Below are 20,554 nucleotides of genomic sequence, written 5' to 3'. Positions count from 1 at the left end.
ACTTATTCGTATATTGCATTAATAAATAATAGTTAATGAACATGGTTTTGGTGAGCGCGATACATGACTAGTGAGATGCTTCAGTGGTGGTAGTAGTGAGCGGGCGCGGAGTGCGCAGGCGCGGCTGTGGGCGCCGAGTTGTGCACCACCGCGTTGAAGCCGCTGTGGTCGTCCGCGGAGTACTGCACGGTCCTGACGGAGCCGTCGGCCTCGTGGAAGGAGTACGAGCCGCGCACGACGTCGCCGTCGCGGGACTCCTGCTGGGACTTGTTGTCGCCGGTGTGCCCGTCAGCTACTGAGTAGTTGTACTCGTACTGAGGGTGAGCCTGCAGTCAACAATCAAAAATTTAGTTTGTTTTATAAGTAAGAAATTAGATAAACATTACTGAAAGCCCAATTATCTTACGTTGAAGTCTTCAACACGGGCGACGGGAGCGGCGTGGTAGGCAATAGGAGCAGGGGCAGCATGGTAAGCGACCGCGGCGGGGGCAGCGTGGTATGCCACGTGCTGAGCAGGCTGGTCGTGACGCACGATGTTCTGCGAGGAGACAGCGGCGGCGGAGGAGTAGTGCACGGGGGCGGGCAGCAGGCCTGCCTGGCACACCGCCACCAAACCGCAGACAGCTAACACCTGTAAAACAACATTTTTTAATTTACCTGTTCTTCTTCTTATGGGATTACTCCCTTTTCTACGTTATATTAATTAAATGCACCAAATATTGCTTGTACTAATTATTAAAATAACTTTATTTATTCTTAAGTAAATAATTATTGTTTTACCTTAGCGAACATTTTGTAAAATTGTTTGTTACACTACTGTGATCAGACAATGAATGATAGAATTTATGTGTTAGATTTCGATTTTATACTATTCGCCAATTCGCATATGCATTACTCGTAGAACAGGCTTCACCGTCGGCGACCTTACGTGATAACATATAGCTACGTAAAGCTAAACATTCACCAAATATTTCATAACGTATCTTGGGTAAAGCCTAACACTGATCAAGTTACATATGACCTATGTGACAATTTGTATTAGTACCTGAGTTTCTGCGATCCCCGGTGCAGTCAATTTTTCACAATTAATTAAAAGTTAGAATATCTGTAATTTACCGTCAATAGCTGATGTGTGCATTTAATTAAATAATAATATTCTTAGTAATAGTATGTTAGAACTTAATAGAAAGAAAGAAAGAAAGAAAAGAAAAGAAAATAATTTTTATTGCGCAACAATAGACGCATACACACACTTAAAATTAGGCACATTATACAGAAATAATGATAGAAGGGGAAAATATGTATCTTAAAGCGCGTCTTAATATTATACATGTTAAATAACACTAATCGGATATTCCCTAATTTTGGACTACGTATGGTTGTCAAAGGATGATGAGCCTTGAGTAAAGGATCCCACAAAGTTCGTCGAACAATATCGACCCTCAACGAGCAATTCAAACAGTTGGAAGCAGTTTCCATATATTTATTTTCGGAGACGTTTTATACTGATATCTCAAAATAATTAATTATAGGTTTCAATTTCAATTATATGAGAGTGATATGCACTTCATTTTATTAAGGGCTACAGTACAATCATTTATATGGAAAAATGCTCATCAAACACAATTACCACCCATCGATTATTGTTCATTTGGTTACGAAAAGCTCAACGGTGCCTTACGTCCACGACAAATGACGAAGCCGTTTTTACCCGAGTCATTAATTTTAAAATTTGGCGGCGTGCAAAAATGTATCAGGACTGTTGTAAAATATTATTACCAGCTCATTTGTATACCTACATTCGGAAAATAAATAATTCTTATTCTTAATTCCAACATCTAAATGTACCGCAAATTGTCACACAATGTCTTGTAATTGCAAAAAATCTGATTTGTTTTGTTTTCATTATGTAAATGCATCAATAAAAAATGTCAAGATAAAAATGTGTAATTGTTTACCTTAAACAAGTACATTTATGCTTCAATAAGCTGATTTTCAAGTACTAACTTCCATTTTTTTTTTCATAAAAAATATTACTGTATTTTTTTATTATTATTATTTAAAAATTAAATTCCTACTGTTACCATTACAAAAAACTATCAAGTTATTACGAAAACAATCATTCAAGTGATTTTTTATCATGTACTAAATACATTCCCGCTACGAATATAAGAAGTGGGGTAAAAATTTGACCAAAAATTGACCGGCAAGATCCACATTATTATTCATTGACCTTTTCTTCAGTTCCTTCACTCACTTCAAATCCGTCGGCGAAATTCGGTGCTCACATTTTGCATACTCAAATACCTCTATCGCCTGGAAATATTTGGCAAACAATTGAATGAAAGAATACCTATTTGAATCGAAACAAAACACACGTCAATGACGTCATGCACGAAATGAAAGACATAGACGATACGTAAGAAAGAGTAAACAAATGTTAATCGAAACAAAAGACACGTCAATGACGTCACGCACGAAATGAAAGAGATAGATGATAGGTACGAAAGAGTAAACAAATCAAATGTTTAATAAAACAAAAGACACGCCAGTGACGTCACGTACGAAATGAAAGGGATAGATATGTAAATAAGACAGAGATAAATAGATATCTAAAGCAATTTTCAGGAATGACATACGTCCAATTTCTTTTTATAAGAAACTGATTCTAAGTTTGAAAACAATAAGTTTGATATTTTCCAGAAAGGCCCTTAAAGGCAGCAGTAGTTTGGATAGTCAAAGCTGCATACGTGTGTGAAGAGAGCTTTTGAATTTATTATTCTGCGTTTTTTTAATGAATAAAATTGACATAATTAAAAATAAAAATACGTGTGGCACTCGGGGACTGCCGCGGTAAAGCTATTGCATAGCATTCTGTATCAACTTATGCAATTATAATTATTTATTATTATTTTTTATTTTATTCATACAGTATTTCTTTTTCTTTGATATTAATTCAAGTTACACTTTTTGAGCGTGGTGACCGATAGGAAAACAAATTTTTCTTTTATTAAATAAATAAAAAGTTAATATTGTTTAAAATATTTTTTATTATTATACAATAAACTACAACTAAATAAACAAAAGTGTACATAAAGAAGAAAAGTTACATCGGTACTCAAGAATCGAACGCACACCCGTAGATATTTTAGAGGCTAGCGAATTTCATTAATTCTTTGCGTTTACTAGCGCATTCCAAGTAGCTATCTACCTAATACTAGTAGTGTCGGAATAGCTAATAGGGCGGAAAAAATGAAAATCCAAAATATTTATCGAACTTATTCGTATATTGCAATAAATAATAGTTAATGAACATGGTTTTGGTGAGCGCGATACATGACTAGTGAGATGCTTCAGTGGTGGTAGTAGTGAGCGGGCGCGGAGTGCGCAGGCGCGGCTGTGGGCGCCGAGTTGTGCACCACCGCGTTGAAGCCGCTGTGGTCGTCCGCGGAGTACTGCACGGTCCTGACGGAGCCGTCGGCCTCGTGGAAGGAGTACGAGCCGCGCACGACGTCGCCGTCGCGGGACTCCTGCTGGGACTTGTTGTCGCCGGTGTGCCCGTCAGCTACTGAGTAGTTGTACTCGTACTGAGGGTGAGCCTAGAGTCAACAATCAAAAAGTTAGTTTGTTTTATAAGTAAGAAATTAGATAAACATTACTGAAAGCCCAATTATCTTACGTTGAACTCTTCAACACGGGCGACGGGAGCGGCGTGGTAGGCAATAGGAGCAGGGGCAGCATGGTAAGCGACCGCGGCGGGGGCAGCGTGGTATGCCACGTGCTGAGCAGGCTGGTCGTGACGCACGATGTTCTGCGAGGAGACAGCGGCGGCGGAGGAGTAGTGCACTGGGGCGGGCAGCAGACCTGCCTGGCACAACGCCACCAAACCACAGAGAGCCAATACCTGCAAAACAACATTTTTTAATTTACCTTCTTCATTTTATGGGATAGCTCCCTTTTCTGTTTTATATTAATTAAATTCAACAAATATTGCTTGTACTAATTAATAAAATAACTTCATTTGAATTAATTAATTAATTTTATACCTTAGCGAACATTTTGTAAAATTGGTTGTTTCACTACTGTGATCAAACAATGAATGATAGAATTTATGTGTTAGATTTAGATTTTATACTATTCGCCAATTCGCATATGCATTACTCGTAGAACAGGCTTACCCGCCGGCGACCTTACGTGATAACATATAGCTACGTAAAGCTAAACATTCACCAAATATTTCATAACGTATCTTAGGTAAAACCTAACACTGATCAAGTTACATATGACCTATGTGACAATTTGTATTAGTACCTGAGTTTCTGCGATCCCCGGTGCAGTCAATTTTTCACAATTAATTAAAAGTCAGAATATCTGTAATTTACCGTCAATAGCTGATGTGTGCAATACAATTTAATTACGTAATAATCTTAATAATGGTAGCATGAATAGGTAGTATGATAGAACTGCATCCTCCGAGCCTTTTCCCAACTATGTTGGGGTCGGCTTCCAGTCTAACCGGATTCAGCTGAGTACCAGTGCTTTACAAGAAGCGACTGCCTATCTGACCTCCTCAACCCAGTTAAACCTGGGCAACCCGATACCTCTTGGTTAGACTGGTGTCAGACTTACTGGCTTCTGACTACCCGTAACGACTGCCCAGGATGTTCAATGACAGCCTGGACCTACAGTTTAACGTGCCATCCGAAACACACTCATTGGTGTCTAAGATATACTTAGAAAGTACATACAAACTTAGAAACGTTGCATTGGTAGTTGCCTGACATGGAATCGAACCCGCGCCCTCATACTCGAGAGGTTGGTTCTTTACCCACTAGGCCACCACGACTTTTTTCTTTATTTTTTTATACTAGTAAGTTCTCAGTATGATAGAACTTACTAGTATAAAAAAATGTATGATTAAGTGTAAAAGTATGAATTGTCAAAGGATTATGAGCCTTGAGTAAAGGATCCCACAATTTAAAAGTTCGTCGAACGATATCAACCCTCAACGAGCGATTCAAACAATTTAAGAATTAATCCTCACTGTTACCATTACAAAAAAATATTTGTTACGAAAATGATCGTTAAAGTGATTTTATGTCACTAAACACATTCCCTTTACAAAAAAATGCGGGAAAAATGGATAAAAAAAAACGGCAAGATCCACATTATTATTCTTTGACCTTTTCTTCACTTAAATCCGTTGGCGAAATTCGGTGCTCACATTTTACATACTCAACTACCTCTCGCGTCTGGAAATATTTGGAAAACAATTCAATGAAAGAATACCTATTTGAATCGAAACAAAAGACACGTCAGTGACGGCATGCAAGAAATGAAAGAGATAGATGATACGTAAGAAAGAGTAAACAAATGTTTTATGAAACAAAAGACACGTCAGTGACGTCATGCACGAAATGAAAGAGATAGATGATATGTACGAAAGAGTAAATAAATGTTCAATGAAACAAAAGACACGTCAGTGACGTCACGCACGAAATGAAAGGGATAGATATGTAAATAAGACAGAGATAAATAGATATCTAAAGCCATTTTCAGGAATGACATAAGTCCAGTTTCTTTTTACACGAAACTGATTCTAATTTTGAAGTTCTTAAAGTTGATATTTTCTAGAAAGGCTCTTAAAGGCAGCAGTAGTTTGGATAGTCCAAGCTGCATACGTGTGTGAAGAGAGCTTTTGAGTTTATTATCGTTCGTCTTTTTGTAATTAATAAAATTGACATAATTAAAAAAAAAAAAAACATATACCGTAGAGTATGCTTACAATAATGTTCACAAAAATAATTGCATTGATTGATTGGTGGGGATCGAACTCGCAACCTCTCGATTGCCAAACCTTACCTATTATTATCATTCGCAGCCTTTTCACTATCCAACATGCGTGCTGCAGCCTCTTCTCATACACAGAAGGAATAAGCTTTAATCACCGGGTTCTATGTGGATTTCAGAGTTTAAAGTCCAGGTTTCTTCAAGATGTTTTCCTGTACCTTTACTTAGTCAAAAGTGTATATACAAGAAGAAAAATTTCATCGGTATTTATCTGACTAAGAATTGAACGCACACCCGTAGGTATTTTAGAGGCTAGCGAATTTCATTAATTCATACATTCTTCAAGAGGACAGTAATCCGAAGTAATTTTGTAAAGGGATGAATAAATGTCAATAATTTTCAGGAGCAAAAAATTAAATTGTTATCATCTCTATCAATTAGGTAAGCCTGATACGACTATTCAACACTAGGTATGTGTGAAGTTAATCAAAATTGCGGAGGCTTTTACTAGCGTATTCCAAGTAGCTATCTACCTAATACTAGTAGTGTCGGAATACCTAATAGGGCGGAAAAAATGAAAATCTAAAATATTTATCGAACTTATTCGTATATTGCATTAATAAATAATATTTCATGAACATGGTTTTGGTGAGCGCGATACATGACTAGTGAGATGCTTCAGTGGTGGTAGTAGTGAGCGGGCGCGGAGTGCGCAGGCGCGGCTGTGGGCGCCGAGTTGTGCACCACCGCGTTGAAGCCGCTGTGGTCGTCCGCGGAGTACTGCACGGTCCTGACGGAGCCGTCGGCCTCGTGGAAGGAGTACGAGCCGCGCACGACGTCGCCGTCGCGGGACTCCTGCTGGGACTTGTTGTCACCGGTATGCCCGTCAGCTACTGAGTAGTTGTACTCGTACTGAGGGTGAGCCTGGAGGCAACAATCAAAAAGTTAGTTGATTAACCAGTAATTAACCAAACATTTTCTTAAAGCGAATTTCACTCACATTGACTTCTTCAGTCCGAACGATTACAGGGGCTGCATGGTATGCGACGGGAGCAGCGACGTTTATTTGTTGGGCAGGCAGACGGACGACATTTTGTGTTGACACAGTAGGGGCAGAAGAGTAACTAGCGGGAGCAGCATTGTAGGTCACAGCGGTGGGAGCTGCTTGGTAGGCTACGGGGGCAGCAACGGCTATTTGCTGAGAAGGTCGTTCATGACGGACGATGCTTTGAGATGAAATAGCAGCAGAAGCAGAAGAGTAACGGGCAGGAGCAGCGTTGTAGGTAGTACTGGTGGGGTAGGCAACAGGGGCTGCAATTGTAATTTGTTGGGCAGGCTGGTCTTGACGCACGATATTTTGGGAGGACACAGCTCCAGCAGATGAGTAACCGACAGGAGCAGCGTTATAGGTGGCAGAGGTAGGAATCGCGGCGTAGGCGATGGGAGTAGCAACAGTTATTTGTTGAATAGGCTGATCTTGACGCACAATATTCTGAGAGGAGACAGCTGCTGCAGAAGAATAACGAGTAGGAGCAGCTTGGAAGGTAATGGGAGCGGACTGGTAGGCCAAGGGAGCGGCGACGGCTACGTGTTGCGTAGACTGGTCCTGTCGTACGATGTTCTGTGAGGAAACCGCGGCACTCGAAGCGTAGTGCAGAGGAACGCGCTGCAAACCGGCTTGGCACGCTGCTACAATCCCGCAAAAGGCAAAAATCTGCAAAAATAAATTTTCGGTTGTAATATTCACCACTATTCCTATTGATTTACAAAATATCTAAAAATACAAGTATTTTTACTTTTGTGAACATGTTGATTAGATAGTTCTAGTAATGTTGCTAAGAACTGAATGATGCATGTGTCGTCTAGAAATTGGTTTATATACTTATTTGTTGACTGTAAAGTGATATCTAGGAATGTGTAAGAACTTGCAGAACGACCTCTCCGTAACATTATACTCTGTGACTTAGTTTTACACATAACACCATTCACTCTGGATTTGTTGATATCCCATCAAATGCCTACAATATGCGTTGAATAAACGACGGCCATTTTTTTGTATACTTCCTTTTATTACTTTACAAGGCCCAACCGTTAGCCTTCATAATTTTGTACGTTCCTGTTAATGGAAATCGATTATGGTATCGATAAACAGAACACTTATCTTCATCACTTCAGCAACTCATCAGTTTTGTATGCAGGTTTAATTATAGATCTTGGAAAGGGCTTTCCCACCCATGAATATTGGTATGAGAAAAGTTGTGCATTGTTTAAATTAGCATAATGAAGTTATGGGGTACGCAAAATGACAAAACTTTTGATTGGAATTCGTGTATTGCTATTACATAGTAAGTTATTATCACAGTTCTTAATGACTGTCATAGATGACTAGTGAGATTTTTTAATCGTGGTAGTAGTGGGCGGGCGCGACGTAGGCGGGAGCGGCCTTCACGAGCACAGGGGCGGCGGTAGGGGCGGTGTTGTGCACCACAGCGTTGAAACCGTGGTGGTCGTCAGCGGAGTACTCCACGGTCCTGATGGAGCCGTCAGCTTCGTGGAAGGAGTAAGAGCCCTTCACAACATCTCCATCGCGGACCTCCTGCTGGGACTTGTTGTCACCGGTGTGACCGTCAGCAACAGAGTAGTTGTACTCGTATTTGGGGTGAGCCTGTGACGAAAAGAAAGTAGTGTAAGATAAAGAATAATTTGTAAGTGCAGCTCAGTAATTCAAAATTTATGGGTGTATCGACTTACGTCAAACTCTTCATGAGCAACGACCGGAGCGGCGTGGTAGGAGACGGTAGGGGCGGCGTGGTAAGCGACAGCGGGGGCTGCGTGGTAGGCGACGTGGGCGGGGGCGGCGTGGTAGGCTACGGGGGCGGCGTGTACGGCGGGCTGGTCGTGACGCACGATGTTCTGGGAGGACACAGCGGAGCAGCATGGTAGGCGACGGGGGCGGCGACGGCCACGTGCTGGGCAGGCTGGTCGTGACGCACGATGTTCTGCGAGGAGACAGCGGCGGCGGAGGAGTAGTGCACGGGGGCGGGCAGCAGACCTGCCTGGCACACCGCCACCAAACCACAGAGAGCTACGATCTGAAATAAAAATAAAAGCTTAATAACACTGAACTTTAAAAAGTCATTCTATTTTCATTTTTTTCCGGCGAAATATATTTTGATTATTAGAACTTACTTTGGAGAACATATTGTTTTTCTTGTACGATCAAACAATGAGTGATAGATTTCGACTAAATTATTAGGCTTATATACTAGTCGACAGTTGATCAAGTTCATGTAATACTAGTTGTAGAGCGAGTTTACGGTGACCTTACTCTGGGTCACATAGTAACCATTCACTAAATTGGCGAAAGATTTTGCGTAGTAAAAGTTTTTTTCTATTATCATAGGCTCAGTCACTCAGAAGGTAAGGTAATGTGGTATGTGTAAGTTATATTGTATTTAGAACTTACAATGTAATTTAAACTGTAAACCAATATAATTTTATCTTTTATGATAGGAATAAGAATGGAATCCATTGGACGTGCATTTTTTGTTAAATACTTCTACCATACATCTCTGGAAGTCGTGGTGGCCGAGTGGGCAAAGAACCAACCTCTTGAGTATGAGAGCGCGGGTTCGATTCCAGGTCAGGCAAGTACCAATGCAACTTTTCTAAGTTTGTATGTACTTTCTAAGTATGTATATCTTAGACACCAATGACTGTGTTTCGGATGGCACGTGAAACTGTAGGTCCCGGCTGTCATATAACATCCATGACAGTCGTTACGGGTAGTCAGGAGCCAGTAAGTCTGACACCAGTCTAACCAAGGGGTATCGGGTTGTCAGATAGGCAGTCGCTTCTTGTAAAGCACTGGTACTCAGATGAATCCGGTTAGACTGGAAGCCGACCCCAACATAGTTGGGAAAAAGGCTCGGAGGATGACTTCTACCATACATGGACTTATTGAAAATAAATTCAGAATAATTAGGTTTTATGCTACTTATATTATAAATGCGAAAGTTTGTGAGAATATATTTTTATAATGTGTATATATCTTTTCCACACATAAACTAGAAGATGGGTTTTGATGAAGCTTGGAAGTGGTATAGCTTCTATCAGACCAAAAACATATATGATACTTGGTTACCTCAGAAATTGGAGAAAACCACGCATGGTACCTAATGTAACATACACCGAATTTCTAACTTTTAGATTTGATTGAACATTTAATCCGGGTTAATAGGAAAATTCATTATCACCTGCAGTGGACGGAAAATTTATTTTAAATATTTTCTGCTTTGGAAAACCTTTATCATTATCTCAATAGACTTTTCGGGTAAAAAAGCTTCAAAGTCTGTTGCAGAAGATATGGTAAAACTTAAAGTTATTAAGTTACATTCCATTAGATTGTAAACATGAGCAGAAATTAAGATTCATTTTTTTATCCCACGATATGTAGTCAGTACGACGACAGATTTTAGTAAAAAATCGGTTTCACAATCTTGTTTTTTTTTTTTTTTTAACACTGAAGAGTCCAAGTAGTGTAGGTTGTAAATACCGATATTGTTTCCATACTGCACCTGAGCGGAAAAAAGTAAAATTGGTGTTATATGTAAAGATTGGGATGTAATATAATACTTTTTTTTCTGTGAGATATTTTTTTAATGATGGCAGAAATCGCGTTGAGGGAGTGACAGACTTTTACTGACTACGTAATAAAGAAGAAAGTTGCAATGAAAATTGATGAAGCAACCTTGTGCAATAAATTGAAATTACATGAGAAACATTACTGTGTTGTTGTTTATGTTTGCTGATAACACTTAAAACTTAATTTCCAAATAGTGCAGTTAATAGTTGGGTCTTTGCTTTCGGTTCTGGTAAGGGTGGATCCAACCCTTAATGATGGTTGTTGATACATCCTTAAAATACGGTCGAAAACTCACATACATATACATTCCATTAAATTCATGTATTTGAGGGAGTATATAATAAAGTACATGGAGCTGTCTATAAGTTTTATAAGTGGGTAACATAAGTAGGGAAAGTACCTAAAGAAGTACATAGAAGTAGTAAAAAAATAATGTGGTCGTTACAGTAAAGTGGGATGTCACAATAAAGTGGGTTGTGGGATTGTCTACAATATCTATACGGTAGATCAACTTACCTACTGCTGGGTTCTGGATGCACATGCTTAGTTTGTCTTCCACGCTAATTAATGTTCGAGATTATGTAAAATGTATCTCATGTCTATGATCTTCCAAGCGTAGTGGGATATAATTATCAGCCTACAGCCATGGTGTTAAAAATACTTTGAAACTATTTAGAAATAACTTAATATTTATTTCTTCTGTGTTTTGTATTACCGTCATAAATGCTTTGATACAAGTGTGTGACAAACGCAATAGTAATTTGTTAGATGAAAGGACAGTAAAAGGCAAACATTTTGAGGATTTTCATATTTTTAAATAAATAAATATTTATTTAGTTCTAGTGGTGGTAGTAGTGGGCGGGCGCGACGTAGGCGGGAGCGGCCTTCACGAGCACAGGGGCGGCGGTAGGGGCGGTGTTGTGCACCACAGCGTTGAAACCGTGGTGGTCGTCAGCGGAGTACTCCACGGTCCTGATGGAGCCGTCAGCTTCGTGGAAGGAGTAAGAGCCCTTCACAACATCTCCGTCGCGGACCTCCTGCTGGGACTTGTTGTCACCGGTGTGACCGTCAGCAACAGAGTAGTTGTACTCGTATTTGGGGTGAGCCTGTGATGAAAAGAAAGTAGATTTAAATAAAGAATCATTTTTAAGTGAAGTAATTCAACATTTATGGATGTGTCGACTTACGTTGAACTCTTCATGGGCAACGACGGGAGCGGCGTGGTAGGAGACGGTAGGGGCGGCGTGGTAAGCGACAGCGGGGGCTGCGTGGTAGGCGACGTGGGCGGGGGCGGCGTGGTAGGCTACGGGGGCGGCGTGTACGGCGGGCTGGTCGTGACGCACGATGTTCTGGGAGGACACAGCGGCGGCAGAGGAGTAATGGGCAGGGGCGGCGTGGTAGGCGACGGCGGGAGCAGCATGGTAGGCGACGGGGGCGGCGACGGCCACGTGCTGGGCAGGCTGGTCGTGACGCACGATGTTCTGCGAGGAGACAGCGGCGGCGGAGGAGTAGTGCACGGGGGCGGGCAGCAGACCTGCCTGGCACGCCGCCACCAAACCACAGAGAGCTACGATCTGAAACAAATATAAAAACTTAATTAAAACACTGAACGTCTTGGACGCAAATGACTTTTCCGGCAAAAAAAATCTTTGACTATTCATAAGAATGTTATTGTTATAAAAACGAATATTATATATGTCGAAAATATATAAACTTACTTTGGAGAACATATTGTTTTTCTTGTACGATCAAACAATGAGTGATAGATTTCGACTAAATTATTAGGCTTATATACTAGTCAACAGTTGATCAAGTTCATGTAATACTAGTTGTAGAGCGAGTTTACGGTGACCTTACTCTGGGTCACATAGTTTGGCGAGTTTAAACCATTCACTGAATATGCGAAAGATTTTAATTAGTAAAAGTTTTTTATAGGCTCAGCCAACCGGAAGCTAAATGTACAAGTTATGCGGTGTTTAAAGTGGATAACAAAAATAATTTTCTTCTTTAAATTACGATAGGAATTTTGGATTGATGTCATCGGTAGTGAAATATAAAATAGTTATACAAAGGTACATAAAGTCATCCAAATTAAGAAGTAGTACACTTACTACCTATTTAACGCTCAATCCTTCTCCGTGTGAGAGGAGGTCTGTGCGCAGTAGTGGGACGACAAAAAGGCTGTAACTAACATTTACTATCCTACAACTTATTATAAATGCGAAAAATTGTAAGGATGCGTCTAGTTTGTGCTTAAGTGTGTTGGCTACTTTTGGACACAAAAACTACTGGACGGATTTTGTACCCGCAGCGTTGTCCTACATGCAATATTTTATCCCATGCTCCTCAAAACACAAGCACGACAAGAAGCATCGTGCACTAAACTAATAAAGAATATACAGTCTTTGACTAAACCGCACCTTTGACCAGCGAGACACAGTATTATTTAGATATTGGTTTTGAGATAAATTGAAGCAAAAAACATGAAATTCAAAAAAAATCAATGATGGTGTTCCGGTGAGCGATGCGTTTTGCAGTACAGTGCACCGTGGCAGTGTAATTGTGTATATCATGATAGCACTCAGGTGCCCAACATTTGTGATTAGCGAGGCTGGACCAGTGCAGTTGCTACAGAGATGTACTGCCGTATATTGTTACTATAATTTGATAAAGAAGAATGATGGCTTAATGTTGTGCACATTGTGAGCAAATCCATCAGATACAGTTAAAAATTCCCATACATTCACATTCATTAAATTCTGGTAGGTACTGAGGGTAGGTACTGATAATCAAGTACATTAAGTAAGTTTGTAAGGGGATAACAGAACTGCCGGGGCTGCGGGTTGTTCGAAAGAGTTACCGCGGCCGTGGCACATGAAAGGCCTACGACAGAACACGACGGTTTTTAGTCAGTAAGAGTCTGACACTCCCTCGCCGCTGCTAACCCTCAGAGGGAGGGGTCATTTGATGATTTTTGACGTCGTTGAAAAAAAGGGGGATAACATAAGAAGGTAAATAAGGGAGTTTAAAAAGGAGTACTTAGATGTAGTACATAAGTGGGACGTCACATGCAAATTGAAGTAGTAGGTACGCACATAACCACACAAAGCTGCGAATTCGCATCTCATCGCAAACGTCCAATCTAATTCATATTGCACATTTACTGCTATATTACGTCATACTTGGTGACGCCGCTTTTAAAACAAAAAAAAAACACGTTTGTTGGGTATGGGAGCCCCCTAAAATATTTATTTTATTCTAGTAGTAGAAATACTGAAATATTTGTTGTTATAGCGGCAACAGAACTACATCATCTGTGAAAATTTTGACTCTCTATCACGGTTCATAAAATACGGCCGGTGACAGACGGACGGCTTAAAATACTTTTAGTGATAAAAAACTCAAAAGCTCTTCAAATGAAGATCTCTTCATGCTCAATCAAATTAATCAAAAAATTTATCTTTTGCAGTTCTTGACCAAAATTTGAGAAGTGTACTTTCGAGTAAAATAGTTCCCACGAAAATTCATAATAGCAACAAATGGGTGAACCCAGAATCTAACAGCAGTGTAATAATGTTTTTGCGATACATGCAACACGTCAAATACGGCTGACTACGCCTGAAGGTATATTGAAGGTTGCATTATAAGATTGTATGGGATACCAAACGGTTTGCCGTTCAAAATCTTATCGCAGAAATTCGCATCCTGTGGGAGCCCTAAATTCATGATTTTCTAAAATATACATTTCCAAATAGCGGGTCAACTGTCGACTGACTGTTTAGACTGCAGTGTGCAGGTTTTCTAAAGCAATGGCTTTGTGAAAAATAAATAAGTTGAAACTATATAGGAACTTCAATTTAAAATATTCATTTTTGTTATCATCATGAACGACATATAAGTTTGTTACAAACACAACAGTAACTTTTTAGATGAGAGCGATTTTTTAATTTTTTAGATGAGTAAAAGGCAAACATTTTGAGAAATTTTATATTTTTAAATAAATAAATATTTATTTAGTTCTAGTGGTGGTAGTAGTGGGCGGGTGCGACGTAGGCGGGAGCGGCCTTCACGAGCACAGGGGCGGCGGTAGGGGCGGTGTTGTGCACCACAGCGTTGAAACCGTGGTGGTCGTCAGCGGAGTACTCCACGGTCCTGATGGAGCCGTCAGCTTCGTGGAAGGAGTAAGAGCCCTTCACAACATCTCCGTCGCGGACCTCCTGCTGGGACTTGTTGTCACCGGTGTGACCGTCAGCAACAGAGTAGTTGTACTCGTATTTGGGGTGAGCCTGTGATGAAAAGAAAGTAGATTTAAATAAAGAATCATTTTTAAGTGAAGTAGTTCAACATTTATGGATGTATCGACTTACGTTGAACTCTTCATGGGCAACGACGGGAGCGGCGTGGTAGGAGACGGTAGGAGCGGCGTGGTAAGCGACAGCGGGGGCTGCGTGGTAGGCGACGTGGGCGGGAGCGGCGTGGTAGGCTACGGGGGCGGCGTGTACGGCGGGCTGGTCGTGACGCACGATGTTCTGGGAGGACACAGCGGAGCAGCATGGTAGGCGACGGGGGCGGCGACGGCCACGTGCTGGGCAGGCTGGTCGTGACGCACGATGTTCTGCGAGGAGACAGCGGCGGCGGAGGAGTAGTGCACGGGGGCGGGCAGCAGACCTGCCTGGCACACCGCCACCAAACCACAGAGAGCTACGATCTGAAACAAAAATAAAAACTTAATTAAAACACTGAACGTCTTGAACAATATGACGCAAATGACATTTCCGGCAAAAAAAAATCTTTGATTATTCATAATAATGTTATTGTTATAAAAACGAATAGGTATTATATATGTCGAATACATATAAACTTACTTTGGAGAACATATTGTTTTTCTTGTACGATCAAACAATGAGTGATAGATTTCGACTAAATTATTAGGCTTATATACTAGTCAACAGTTGATCAAGTTCATGTAACACTAGTTGTAGAGCAAGTTTACGGTGACCTTACTCTGGGTCACATAGTTTGGCGAGTTTAAACCATTCACTAAATTGGCGAAAGATTTTAATTAGTAAAAGTGTTTTATAGGCTCAGCAAGTTTTTTATAGGAAGCTAAATGTAAGAGTTATGCGGTGTTTATAGTGTATAACAAAAATAATTTTCTTCTTTAAATTACGTTAGGAATTTGGGATTGATTCCATCGGAAGTGTATTATATTGAATAGTTATACGTAGGTATAGGTACATAACGTAATACAAATAAAAAATTTGTACATTTACTATGTATTTATCGCTCTATACTACTCCGTGTGAGAGGAAGCCTGTGCCCAGCAGTGGGATCACAAAAAGGCTGTAACTAACATTTACTATTCTACAATTTATTATAAATGCAAAAATTTGTAAGGATGCGTCTAGTTTGTGCTTTTAAGTGTGTTGGCTGCTTTTGCATACAAAAACTACTGGACGGATTTTGCGCCCGCAGCGTTATCCTACATGCAATATTTTATAACATGCTCCTCATAACGTTGGGCCTGTGAGGCCGTCCCAAGGCGACAAGCAACGTGGTGCACTAAATCAATAAAGAATATACAGTCTTTGACTGAATCGTACATTTTCCTAGCGAGAGACAGCATTATTTAGATGTTGTTTTGGAGATAAATTGATGGCAAAAAACATGGAATTCTAAAAACATAAATAATGGTGTTTCGGTGAGGCCACACGATGCATTTTGCAGTAAAGTGCACCGTGGCAGTGTAATTGTGTATATCATGATAGCACTCAGGTGCCCAACATTTGTGATTAGCGAGGCTGGACCAGTGCAGTTGCTACAGAGATGTACTACCGTATATTGATACTAATTTGAAAAGGAAGAATGATGAAATTAAAATTTATGAAGCTGTATAAGGCTTAATATTGTGTACATTGTGGACAAATCCATTAGATACAGTTAAAAATTCCCATACATTCACATTCATTAAATTCAGGTAGGTACTGAGTGTAGGTACTGAGTGTAGGTACTGATAATCAAGTACGTTAAGTAAGTTTGTAAGGGGATAACAGAATTGCCGGGGCTGCGGGTTGTTCGAAAGAGATACCGCGGCCCTGGCACATGAAAGGCCTACGACGGAACACGACGGTTTTTAGTCAGTAAGAGTCTGACACTCCCTCGCCGCTGCTAACCCACAGAGGGAGGGGTCATTTGATGATTTTTGACGTCGTTAAAAAAAAGGGGGATAACATAAGAAGGTAAATAAGGGAGTTTAAAGGAGTACTTCGATGTAGTACATAAGTGGGACGTCACATGCAAATTGAAGTAGTAGGTACGCACATAACCACACAAAGCTGCGAATTCGCATCGCATCGCAAACGTCCAATCTAATTCATATTGCACATTTACTGCTATATTACGTCATACTTGGTGACGTCGCTTTTAAAACCAAAAAAAAACACGTTTGTTAGGTATGGGAGCCCCCCAAAATATTTATTTTATTGTAGTAGTAGAAATACTGAAATATTTGTTGTTATAGCGGCAACAGAAATACATCATCTGTGAAAATTTTGACTCTCTATCACGGTTCATAAGATACGGCCGGTGACAGACGGACGGCTTAAAATACTTTTAGTGATAAAAAACTCAAAAGCTCTTCAAATGAAGACATGCTCAATCAAATTAATCAAAAAGTTATCTTTTGCAGTTCTTGACCTAAAATTTGAGAAGTGTACTTTCGAGTAAAATAGTTCCCACGAAAATTCATAATAGCAACAAATGGGTGAACCCAGAATTTAACAGCAGTGCAATAATCTTTTTGCGATACATGCAACACGTCAAATACGGCTGACTACACCTGAAGGTATATTGAAGGTTGCATTACAAGATTGCATGGGATACCAAACGGTTTGCCGTTCAAAATCTTATCGCAGAAATTCGCGTCCTGTGGGAGCCCTAAATTCATGATTTTCTAAAATATACATTTCCAAATAGCGGGTCAACTGTCGGCTGACTGTTTAGACTGCAGTGTGCAGGTTTTCTAAAGCAATGGCTTTGTGAAAAATAAATATGTTGAAACTGTATAGGAACTTCAGTTTAAAATATTCATTTTTGTTATCATCATGAACGGAATATAAGTTTGTTACAAACACAACAGTAATTTTTTAGATGAGAGCGATTTTATAATTTTTTAGATGAGTAAAATGCAAACATTTTGAGATTTTTTTTATTTTTAAATAAATAAATATTTATTTAGTTCTAGTGGTGGTAGTAGTGGGCGGGCGCGACGTAGGCGGGAGCGGCCTTCACGAGCACAGGGGCGGCGGTAGGGGCGGTGTTGTGCACCACAGCGTTGAAACCGTGGTGGTCGTCAGCGGAGTACTCCACGGTCCTGATGGAGCCGTCAGCTTCGTGGAAGGAGTAAGAGCCCTTCACAACATCTCCGTCGCGGACCTCCTGCTGGGACTTGTTGTCACCGGTGTGACCGTCAGCAACAGAGTAGTTGTACTCGTATTTGGGGTGAGCCTGTGATGAAAAGAAAGTAGATTTAAATAACGAATAATTTTTAAGTGCAGCTCAGTAATTCAAAATTTATGGATGTATCGACTTACGTTGAACTCTTCATGGGCAACGACGGGAGCAGCGTGGTAGGAGACGGTAGGAGCGGTGTGGTAAGCTACAGCGGGGGCTGCGTGGTAGGCGACGTGGGCGGGGGCGGCGTGGTAGGCTACGGGGGCAGCGTGTACGGCGGGCTGGTCGTGACGCACGATGTTCTGGGAGGACACAGCGGCGGCAGAGGAGTAATGGGCAGGGGCGGAGTGGTAGGCGACGGCGGGAGCAGCATGGTAGGCGACGGGGGCGGCGACGGCCACGTGCTGGGCAGGCTGGTCGTGACGCACGATGTTCTGCGAGGAGACAGCGGCGGCGGAGGAGTAGTGCACGGGGGCGGGCAGCAGACCTGCCTGGCACACCGCCACCAAACCACAGAGAGCTACGATCTGGAAAAACAAAAGAATACTTTTTGTAGTAATGCCAATTTAAGATTAATTGCAACTAAAATATTAATAATAAAATAATATATTTAATTATGAATGAAGTTAATATCAACTTACTTTAGAGAACATATTGTTTCACTTGTGTGATCAGACAATGAGTGATAAATTTGAACTAATAGATTTAGTTTATATACTAGTCGACAGTTGATCAAGTTCATGTAATACAAGTCGTAGAACGAGCTTTACGCTGACCTTACTCTGGGTCAAAAATTTCGCGACTCGGACCATTCACTAATTGGCAAACTATTCTTGTTAGAAGTAAAAGCTATTCTCATAAGTAAAATATTAACAATTGTTTATGACCCAAAGGCTAGCAGTGTGGAGGTCTCTATGTAGGAAATAATATTTTAAGCTTGGCTAAATATCATCATAATTATGATGTCCAGGGAGTTATGGCTGGATCACAATACATATTACATTTGAGTTTATGTTTTTGGAGTTTGGACTAATCGGAGCAGGCTTTCTAACCTAGGGATTCTAATTAACACATTAAATTAATAGGAACTTTGTGTTGTAGGAGATAAAGGTGTGATTAGTTATTTTGGTTCTCCGTTCAATCTCAAAGACGAGTTTTTGAGGAAGAAATTACACTCATTATTATAGTTTAACTAGTAATATTATGTTATACAACATTTTTGTAAGGTTATTCTAATCTAACCTATAGACAGACATGTGTTGTTGGGGACTTTATTGCGCCACTTGTTTTTTAATTTATGTTCATAATGTGCTGTTCTGCAGCCAAGTTTCAATAAATAATTATAAGTGGACTTTAAGTGAGTTGAGTTCAAGTCTGCCTAAAGGAATGAACTCAAAATGGTTTAAAAAAGTGTTTAATTTTAGAAAAGACGTACTTGGTATCCCGCGGTATTAGAGCGGAGCCAACCTCCGTCACCCTCAATTTGTTTTAGCGATTGTGGTGGTGATGCAATGGTGGTATTTGTATAGCAGTTATTTCCCGACCTCTCCTATCTACTGATCGTTGTACTAAGTTCAGTAGTTATGCGTAAAACAGTCAGAAACATCCATCTACATGTCTATCAACACATACATCCAATTTATTTATCATAAGTGTGATGTGATTGTGTAACTCATTTCTTTTTTTTTTAAGAATAACTGCATATCTCTATATTAAGTTTGACATTATTTTTATGGAATTATGGTACGTATCTCAAGGAGCCGAGCAAAGAGACATACGTTTTCCTATGTTCTGCGGTGTGAAACACAATATTCATTTTACCTGGAAACGTAGATTGAAAGTAAACATAACACTTTTAATACAAATAAGTTTTAACCATTTGTCACCAATGATTATTAACGAATTATTGAAAATAAGAATTAATTAATTGACTAAGATTATTATCTAATCTCTATGTATACTAGACGTTTTCCCGCGGTTTCACCCGCGTCCCGTGGTAACTACTGCCCGTACCGGGATAAAATATAGCCTATGTTACTCGTGGATAATGTAGCTTTCGAATGGTGAAAGATTTTTTAAAACTGTCCAGTAGTTTTTGAGCCTATTCATTACAACCAAACAAAGAAACAAACAAAGTTTTCCTCTTTATAATATTAGTATAGAAAAATGAAACCCGCTTTCCGTTGTCACGACATAACATGAAAACGGCTTGACCGATTTGGCTGAAAATTAGAGGGTAGGTAACATAGACCCGCGAGAAGGTTTTAGGATATTATGAAGGTTTTATATTTTTATCACCATCCGGCTACGGGACGCGGGTGAAACCGCGGGCGAAAGCTAGTAATTTATAAAGTTGCTGTTATAACTGTACCTATATACAATAACTTTTAGACGCTTTTTATCTCTGGGTTTTTAGAGAAAAGTCTCAACAACCTTCTCAACAGTAGTAACAGTTCATTCTTCTTATTCGGTGCATTCTTCATTTGTCTTGTTTGTTATCGAAATCTGTCAGAAAAAAACCTTTTTTTTTTCATGAGATTCTTCTGGCAATTAGGGTTATAATTGAAATGTTCTACTATAATCGTTGTATGTACACCAGGTTTTTATAAAAAAAAGATGCAAATAAGAACTATAGTTTAATTTGCTAAGGAAAATTTTTGGTCTCGT

The 20,554-nt window shown here is 40.1% G+C and overlaps 3 protein-coding genes and 1 pseudogene across 4 annotated transcripts; all 4 read right to left on the bottom strand.

Annotated features, from left to right (window-relative positions):
* Positions 1-4,094, bottom strand: LOC110375250 (cuticle protein 7). Of its 2 annotated transcripts, XM_064034404.1 has the most exons (4): positions 4,047-4,094; positions 3,704-3,904; positions 407-595; positions 1-326 (listed from the first exon to the last, which is right to left on the bottom strand). In XM_064034404.1, the coding sequence occupies exons 1-4, from the start codon at positions 4,056-4,058 to the stop codon at positions 81-83; spliced, it is 648 nt and encodes a 215-aa protein (XP_063890474.1). In that variant the 5' UTR covers positions 4,059-4,094; the 3' UTR covers positions 1-80. The 2 variants fall into 2 exon arrangements, with proteins under 2 accessions (XP_063890474.1, XP_063890473.1); XM_064034403.1 differs by lacking the exons at positions 1-326; positions 407-595 and adding an exon at positions 3,300-3,599 and having other exon boundaries at positions 3,680-3,904.
* Positions 4,095-6,468: 2,374 nt separating this feature from the next.
* Positions 6,469-7,598, bottom strand: LOC110375231 (uncharacterized). Its single transcript, XM_021333280.3, has 3 exons — positions 7,587-7,598; positions 6,791-7,504; positions 6,469-6,714 (listed from the first exon to the last, which is right to left on the bottom strand). Exons 1-3 carry the CDS (start codon positions 7,596-7,598, stop codon positions 6,469-6,471), a joined length of 972 nt encoding a protein of 323 aa, XP_021188955.3.
* Positions 7,599-8,113: 515 nt separating this feature from the next.
* LOC110375237 (histidine-rich protein PFHRP-II) lies at positions 8,114-12,199 on the bottom strand. Its single transcript, XM_064034383.1, is given in 7 exon segments — positions 8,114-8,455; positions 8,542-8,717; positions 8,720-8,882; positions 8,980-9,000; positions 11,278-11,541; positions 11,623-12,009; positions 12,154-12,199. Coding segments are annotated over 7 exon segments (1,290 nt in total). The 5' UTR covers positions 12,166-12,199; the 3' UTR covers positions 8,114-8,188.
* A 2,217-nt stretch (positions 12,200-14,416) lies between these two features.
* On the bottom strand, positions 14,417-18,564 carry LOC135116810 (cuticle protein-like; annotated as a pseudogene).
* Positions 18,565-20,554: the final 1,990 nt, after the last annotated feature.

The sequence above is a fragment of the Helicoverpa armigera genome, chromosome 4 (genome assembly GCF_030705265.1).
Source record: "Helicoverpa armigera isolate CAAS_96S chromosome 4, ASM3070526v1, whole genome shotgun sequence".
Lineage (NCBI taxonomy): Eukaryota > Metazoa > Arthropoda > Insecta > Lepidoptera > Noctuidae > Helicoverpa > Helicoverpa armigera.
Note: the sequence above shows the minus strand (reverse complement) of the source record. Positions and strands in the feature narration are given on the sequence as shown.